Source organism: Rhinoraja longicauda, chromosome 41, assembly GCF_053455715.1.
Source record: "Rhinoraja longicauda isolate Sanriku21f chromosome 41, sRhiLon1.1, whole genome shotgun sequence".
In the NCBI taxonomy this organism is placed as follows: domain Eukaryota; kingdom Metazoa; phylum Chordata; class Chondrichthyes; order Rajiformes; family Arhynchobatidae; genus Rhinoraja; species Rhinoraja longicauda.
Genome location: NC_135993.1, coordinates 8,676,420 through 8,684,941, shown reverse-complemented (window position 1 = coordinate 8,684,941; position 8,522 = coordinate 8,676,420). Strand labels below are relative to the sequence as shown.

General features: G+C 54.2%; 1 protein-coding gene across 1 annotated transcript in view; it reads right to left on the bottom strand.

Annotated features, from left to right (window-relative positions):
• Positions 1–8,522, bottom strand: part of LOC144611739 (calpain-9-like) — a gene marked incomplete at its 3' end in the record, with an annotated part of 57,013 nt that continues 48,491 nt past the window's right edge. Inside the window, 2 exon segments of the mRNA XM_078430972.1 lie at positions 1–20; positions 8,276–8,321. Of these exon segments, the coding sequence (XP_078287098.1) occupies positions 1–20; positions 8,276–8,321 (66 nt within the window).

The following is an 8,522-nucleotide window of genomic DNA, read 5'->3' as shown; positions in this document are numbered from 1 at the left end:
GTGGAACCGTTTAGCGGCGGCTGTGGAGAGGGAGGGAGGGAGGGAGGGAGGGGAGGGAGGGGAGGGAGGGAGGGAGGGAGGGAGGGAGGGAGGGAGGGAGGGAGGGAGGGAGGGAGGGAAGGGAGGGAGGGAGGGAGGGGAGGGAGGGGAGGGAGGGGAGGGAGGGAGGGAGGGAGGGAGGGAGGGAGGGAGGGAGGGAGGGAGGGAGGGAGGGAGGGAGGGAGGGAGGGAGGGAGGGAGGGAGGGAGGGAGGGAGGGAGGGAGGGAGGGAGGGAGGGAGGGGAGGGAGGGAGGGAGGGGAGGGGAGGGAGGGGAGGGAGGGAGGGAGGGGAGGGAAGGAGGGAGGGGAGGGGAGGGAGGGGAGGGAGGGAGGGAGGGGAGGGAGGGAGGGAGGGGAGGGGAGGGAGGGAGGGAGGGAGGGAGGGAGGGGAGGAGGGAGGGAGGGAGGGAGGGAACGGAGAATAATCGGCAATAATTAGAGATTCAGCAATGGAAACAGGCCCTTCGGCCCATCGACTCCACGCCGACCACCGATCACCCATTCACACTAGTTCCATGTTATCCCAATTTCCCGTCCACTCCCTGCACCCTAGGGGCAGTTTACGGACGACTACTTTAGGGCGGCACGGTGGCGCAGCGGGTAGACAACAGACAATAGACAATAGGTGAAGGAGGAGGCCATTCGGCCCTTCGAGCCAGCACCACCATTCAATGTGATCATGGCTGATCATTCTCAATCAGTACCCCCTTCCTCCCTTCTCCCCATACCCCCTGACTCCGCTATCCTTAAGAGCTCTGTCTAGCTCTCTCTTGAATGCATTCAGAGAATCAGCAGAGAATTCCACAGATTCACAACTCTCTGACTGAAAACGTTTTTCCTCATCTCAGTTCTAAATGGCCGACCCCTTATTCTTAAACCCTTATTCTCCCTGGTTCTGGACTCCCCCAACATTGGGAACATGTTTCCTGCCGCTAACGTGTCCAACCCCTTAATAATCTTATACGTTTCGATAAGATCCCCCCTCATCCTTCTAAATTCCAGTGTATACAAGCCTAGTCGCTCCAGTCTTTCAACATATGACAGTCCCGCCATTCTGGGAATTAACCTGGTGAGCCTACGCTGCACGCCCTCAATAGCAAGAATGTCATTGCTATGAGAGTCACTGCCTCACAGCACGAGAGACCCGGGTTCGATCCTGGCTAAGGGGGCTCTCGTTACGGAGTTTGTGTGTTCTCCCCGGTTGTCAGCACTGGGCCTGTACTCGCTGGAGTTTAGAAGGGTGAGGGGGGAAACCTCATGGAAAGTTACGAATCGTGAAAGGCTTGGATAGAGTGGATGTGGAGAGGAATGTTTCCACTAGTGGGAGAGTCTAGGACTAAAGGCCACAGCCTCGGTATTAAAGGACGTTATTCTAGGAAGGTGACGAGAAGGAGGATGGTGAAATCTGTGGAATTCGTTGCCACAGAAGGTTGTGGAGGACAAGTCAGTGGATATTTTAAGGCAGAGATAGATAGATTCTTGATCAGTGCGGGTGTCAGGAGTTATGGGGAGAAGGCAGGAGAATGGGGTTTGGAGGGAGAGATTGGTCAGCCATGATTGAATGGCGGAGTAGACTTGATGGGCCGAATGGCCTCCCTCTGCTCCTATCACATATGACCTTACAGTGCATTTGATTCCATCAGTGAAAGCATTGAGTATAAGTCGGGTCGCCAACCGTCCCGTATTAACCGGGACGTCCCGTACTTTGGGCTAAATTAGTTTGTCCCGTACGGGACCGCCCTTGTCCCCATATTAGTACGGTTGCCAACTTTCCCACTCCCAAATAAGGGACAAAGGGTGACGTCACCGCCCCGCGTGACCTCACCCAGCCAGCGCCCACGTGCTCCCGCTCCACCAATGGCGGCCGCAAGTGAGCCTGCACTGCCCTCTGCTGGAGGCAAGTCTGAGGGACTCCAGCTCCATTTAGCAATAGAAACTCTGCCCCAGAATCTATCTGTCTATCTACCAAAACTCTTGTTCCTTTGTTTGTTCCTGAACCACAGCCCAAACGGCACACGATGGCGCGACAATTCTACGCCCACCTTACTCACCGTCGTCCCCCCCCCCCCCCCCCCCCCCCCCTTTGGCGCTAATGGAAGAAGTTTCATTGAAATCGGTGTCATATTTTTAAGGTTATTCACATTTTAAAGTTTAAATCTATCTCCTTGGGAGGGAGGGTCAATAGACAATAGGTGCAGGAGGAGGCCATTCGGCCCTTCGAGCCAGCACCGCCATTCAATGTGATCATGGCTGATCATTCTCAATCAGTACCCCGTTCCTGCCTTCTCCCCATACCCCCTGACTCCGCTATCCTTAAGAGCTCTATCTAGCTCTCTCTTGAATGCATTCAGAGAATTGGCCTCCACTGCCTTCTGAGGCAGAGAATTCCACAGATTCACAACTCTCTGACTGAAAACGTTTTTCCTCATCTCCGTTCTAAATGGCCTACCCCTTATTCTTAAACTGTGTGGCCCCTGGTTCCGGACTCCCCCAACATTGGGAACATGTTTCCTGCCTCTAACGCGTCCAACCCCTTAATAATCTTACACGTTTCGATAAGATCCCCTCTCATCCTTCTAAATTCCAGTGTATAGGGAGGGAGGGTGGGGTGGAGGGGTGGAGAAGGGAGGGGAGGGTGATAAGTGGAGATAAGAAAAGGGCGTGGATGCTGGAATCTGACGTGAGGAATGTGATAAGTGGATCCAGATAAGGGAACCATTGATGTCATCTCACAGTTGCAGGGCAGTGGGGAGAGGGACGGACTCGGACAACACAGTTCGGTGTTGAGTTTAGTTTAGAGATGCAGCCGTGGCAACCGGGCCTGCGACCCGATCAGTCCTCGCCGACCAGCGGTCTTCCCTGTTCGGGTCGCCAACTTCCTCGCTCCCAAATACGGGACAAAGGGTGACATCACCGCCCCGCGCCCCACGTGACCTCACCCAGCCAGCGGCCCACGTGCTCCCGCTGGCTGGGTGAGGTCACGTGGCGGTGACGTCACCCTTTGTCCCTTATTTGGGAGCGAGGAAGTTGGCAACCCCTACTAATACGAGACAAGGGCGGTCCCCGTACGGGCCGAACCAAAATACGGGATGTCCCGGCTAATACGGGACAGTTGGCAACCCTAGTCCCAGTACACCAGCACTGTCCTGCCACACAGTAGAAAGCCAATGAACCTGCAGACCTGTGTGTGCGTGCAGATTGTGGGAGGAAACCGGAGCACCAGGAGAAAACCCACGCTGTCACAGGGAGAACGTACAAACTCCGGGCAGACAGGACCAGCACAATTACAGTGTTTTTTAGATTTTTAGATTTAGACATACAGCGCGGAAACAGGCCCTTCGGCCCACCGGGTCCGTGCCGCCCAGCGATCCCCGCACACTAACACTATCCTACACACCCCACTAGGGACAATTTTTACATTTGCCCAGCCAATTAACCTACAAACCTGCACGTCTTTGGAGTGTGGGAGGAAACCGAAGATCTCGGAGAAAACCCACGCAGGTCACGGGGAGAACGTACAAACTCCGTACAGACGGCGCCCGTAGTCGGGATCGAACCCGGGTCTCCGGCGCTGCATTCGCTGTAAGGCGGCAACTCTACCGCTGCGCCACCGTGCCGTGTTCTTTTCCAGCAGAGAACACGCATCTGTACACCGTGAACGGCTCGATTGTAATCGTGTGTTGTCTTTCCGCTGACTGGTCCGCACGCAACAAAAGCTTTTCCCTGTACCTCGGTGCGCGTGATAATAAGCTAAACTGGACTAAACTGAAGGAGAAGATGGCAGGAAACTGACTCGCTACCGAGTGGCGAATGGACTTGGACATTGCACATCCGGTCGGGTGAACACGGGAGGGAAAGTAACGCAGACAACCGCGGCACGGTGGTGCAGCGGCCTCACAGCGCCAGAGACCCGGGTTCGACCCTGACCGCGGGCGCCGTCTGTACGGAGTTTGTACGTTCTCCCCGTGACCCACGTGGGTTTGCTCCGAGATCTTCGGTTTCCCCCCCACACTCCAAAGACGTGCAGGTTAATTGGCTTCAGTAAAATTGTAAAATGTCCCTAGTTTGTTCGATACTGTAAGAGTAAAGGGTGATCGCTGGTAGGAGCGGACTCGATGGGCCGAAGGGCCTGTTTCCGCACTGCATTTGGTATCATTGTAAGTGGTCCCTCGTTGGCGTAGAGTAGTGTTAGTGCGCGGGGATCGCTGGTCGGCGCGGACCCGATGGGCCGAAGGGCCTGTTTCCACGATGTATCTCTAAACTAAACTAAATCGCCAATTCTTTCCTAAAAATGGCCACATACAAATATTGTGTTGGTTTATTGTTGTCACGTTTACCGAGATACAAAGATAAATGTTGTTCTAGGGCGGCACGGTGGCGCAGCGGTAGAGTTGCTGCTTCTCAGCGCGAGAGACCCGGGTTCCATCCCGACCACGGGCGCTGCCTGTACAGAGTTTGTACGTTCTCCCCCCCTGACCTGCGTGGGTTTTCTCCGGGTGCTCCGGTTTCCTCCCACACTCCAGACGTACAGGTTTGTGGGTCGACTGGCTTGGTATAATTGTAAATTGTCCCTGGTGTTAGTGCGCGGGGATCGCTGGTCGGCGCGGACCCGATGGGCCGAAGGGCCTGTTTCCGCGCTGTCTCTCTAAACTAAACTAAATTGCCGAAGTTGGACTTTCGACCTTGAACCCTGAGGTATTTCACAGCAACATCCTGGGGCAGATAATAAACTCATTGTGATTACAACCATCTGCCCCGGACCTGACTCCAGCCAGCGAACCGTTTCCCTGTTGAATAGAAGAGGAACTGGCTCTTTGGCCCACTCTGCCTGCGTGGAACACAAGGCCAAGGCCCCACACTGTGTTCCATCATGAGGCCAAGATCCATTTCCCTCCATATCCACCTGCCATCCAAAGGCCTCTAAACCGTCACTATGCTACCTACCTCCACCACGCCCCCCCCACCCCCCCCATGCAGCACTTTCCAGACACCCACCACCCTCTGTGTAAAGAAAACTCACCCCAAACGTCTCACGAGGCCGTAAGGAATAGCAGTAGAATTACAGTGGTGTGTGAGAGGGAAATGCAGACGTGTAGGGAAAATAAAACTGTAGACGCTGGTTTAGATCGAAGGTAGACACAAAGTGCTGGAGTAACTCAGCGGGTCAGGCAGCATCTCTGGAGAGAAGGAATGGGTGACGTTTCGGGTCGAGACCCTTCTTCAGAGCAGAATTAGGCCACTCGGCCCATCACGTCTACCCCACCATTGAATCATGGCCGATCTATCTCTCCCTCCTAACCCCATTCTCCTGCCTTCTCCCCATAACCCCTGACACCCGCACTGATCAAGAATCTATCTGCCTCTGCCTTAAATATATCCACTGACTTGGCCTCCACAGCCTTCTGTGGCAAAGAATTTCACAGATTCACCACCCTTTAAACTTTGCCGCTCTCATCTTAAAGCTATGCCCTCTAATTTTTGATATTTCCACCATGGGGAAAAGGTTCTGGCTGTCTACTCTGTCTAATTAGCTGGCAAACCCACTGTCCGGCCTTTCTAAGCTCGATCTAGCTCTCTCTTGAATGCATTCAGATAATTGGCCTCCACTGCCTTCTGAGGCAGAGAATTCCACAGATTCACAACTCTCTGACTGAAAAAGTTTTTCCTCATCTCCGTTCTAAATGGCCTACCCCTTATTCTTAAACTGTGTGGCCCCTGGTTCTGGACTCCCCCAACATTGGGAACATGTTTCCTGCCTCTAACGTGTCCAACCCCTTAATAATCTTATACGTTTCGATAAGATCCCCTCTCATCCTTCTAAATTCCAGTGTATACAAGCCTAGTCGCTCAACCCCATTCTCCTGCCTTCCCCCCAAAACCTTTCACACCCTTAAAGGGTCACTTCAGGTTAAAAACGTTCCCACCGAAATAATGGGAGGTCTTTGCCCTGACCAGTGGGGGGGGGGGGGCAATTTACAGAGGGGCCGATTAACCTAAAAAACCCGCACCTCTTTGGGATGTGAGAGGAAACCGGGGCACCCGGAGGAAGCCCACCCGGTCACGGGGAGAACGTGCAAACTCCACACAGACAGCACTGGAGGTTGGAACGGTGAGGCAGCAGCTCTACCCGCTGCACCACCGCGCCCATTGTGGACGGGGGTGTGGACGGACAACCTACGTTGGGAGGGGGCCAGAGACGGACAGGCCTTGGCGGTCCCCATTGCCGCAGCTGCAGGGGTGACCCTGTCCGAAGCCCCCATCTGCTTCCCATTAACACGTGGACAATGACTTGGCTGCATGACACTGCAACAGTGGAGCCATCTCAGGAGATGGCCAAGATGTCTCACCCACTCCATCGCACTGACAAACACTCAGTGTCCTGTCAACAAAAGCTGCAGATGTGGGTCATTAACTCGTCCACTAATAGTTTGGTTTAGAGATACAGCGCGGAAACAGGCCCTTCGGCCCACCGAGTCCAGCACCGACCAGCGATCCCCGCTCACGCTAGTCCTATCCTACATAATAGGGATCATTTACAGGAGCCAATCAACCTACAAACCTGCACGTCTTTGGAGTGTGGGAGGAAACCAGAGCACCCGGAGAAAACCCACGCAGGTCACGGGGAGAACGTACAAACTCCGTACAGACGGCGCCCGTAGTCGGGATGGAACCCGGGTCTCCGGCGCTGTGAGGCAGCAGCTCTACCTGCTGCTCGACTTCTCCAATCTCAAGTAAACCCTTGCTTTCCCTCTCTCTCCCCCACCCTAGTTCTCCTCCTGGTTAATGTCACTGAGTGTCTGCCTCGTTGTCACCTTCCCCTCCGCCAACGACGAACCATTCTACATTCTCCTTCAGCACCCACTGCTTTGATCTGTTGTTTTCACACCTTACCCTTCCATATCTCCAGTCCCCCCACTCCCCTGACTCTCAGTCGGAGAAAGGGCCTCGACCCGAAACGTCACCCTTCCCTTCACCCCAGTGCGGCACGGTGGCGCGGCGGCAGAGTTGCTGCCTCACAGCGCCAGAGAACCGGGTTCCATCCCGACTGCGGGCGCCGTCTGTACGGAGTTTGTACGTTCTCCCCGTGACCCGCGTGGGTTTTCCCCGAGATCTCCGGTTTCCTCCCACACTCCAAAGACGTGCAGGTTTGTAGGTTAATTGGCTTGGTGTAAATGTAAATTGTCCCTAGTGGGTGTAGGATAGTGTTAATGTGCGGGGATCGCTGGTCGGCACGGGCTCGGTGGGCCGAAGGGCCTGTTTCCGCGCTGTATCGCTAAAGTTAAAACACTAAACTAAAGACGCTGAGTTGCTCCAGCATTTTGTGTGGTGGAGAATGCCCATTAGTAGCCAATAGACAACAGACAATAGGTGCAGGAGGAGGCCATTCGGCCCTTCCAGCCAGCACCGCCATTCAATGTGATCATGGCTGATCATTCTCAATCAGTACCCCGTTCCTGCCTTCTCCCCATACCCCCTGACTCCGCTATCCTTAAGAGCTCTATCTAGCTCTTTCTTGAATGCATTCAGAGAATTGGCCTCCACTGCCTTCTGAGGCAGAGAATTCCACAGATTCACAACTCTCTGACTGAAAAAGTGTTTCCTCATCTCCGTTCTAAATGGCCTACCCCTTATTCTTAAACTGTGGCCCCTTGTTCTGGACTCCCCCAACATTGGGAACATGTTTCCTGCCTCCAACGTGTCCAACCTCTTAATAATCTTATACGTTTCGATAAGATCCCCTCTCATCCTTCTAAATTCCAGTGTATACAAGCCTAGTCGCTCCAGTCAATGGGTCCCTCAGTCATAAGACTGCTACAGTGCGGAAACAGGCCCTTCGGCCCAACTTGCCCACACCGACCAACGTGCCCCATCTACACTAGTCCCACCTGCCTGCGTTTGGCCCATATCCCTCTAAACCCATCCCATCCATGTACCTGTCAAAATGTTTCTTAAACGTTGGGATAGTCCCAGCCTCAACTACCTCCTCTGGCAGCTCGTTCCATACACCCACCACCCTCTGTGTGAACATGTTACACCTCAGGTTCCAGTCAAATCTTTCCCCCCTCACCTTCGACCTGTGTCCTCTGGTCCTCGATTCCCCTACTCTGGGCAAGAGACTCTGTGTGTTTACCCGATCTATTCCTCTCATGAGTTTGTACGCCATTGGTTACTATGGGCACCATACACTCCATTGCTGGGGGAAGAGTCCACCGCTGCCTTTATGGGCTCACTTACCTGAATTGAAGACCTCCATGAATTCTGGGGCACTCAAGATAGTGGCCTGTAACAGAGAGTGGGAGAGGGGGAGAGAGGGGGAGAGAGAGAGGAAGAGAGGGAGAGAGGGAGAGAGGGAGAGAGAGAGAGATAGTTCACAACATGTTTGAGGCATAACCAAGATCAACCCAGAGACTTCAACTGGGGCCAAGGGGAGATCATTCCTGTCCCGAGAGTGAGTTAACCAGAGGGCAACTGGGCAAAGGGG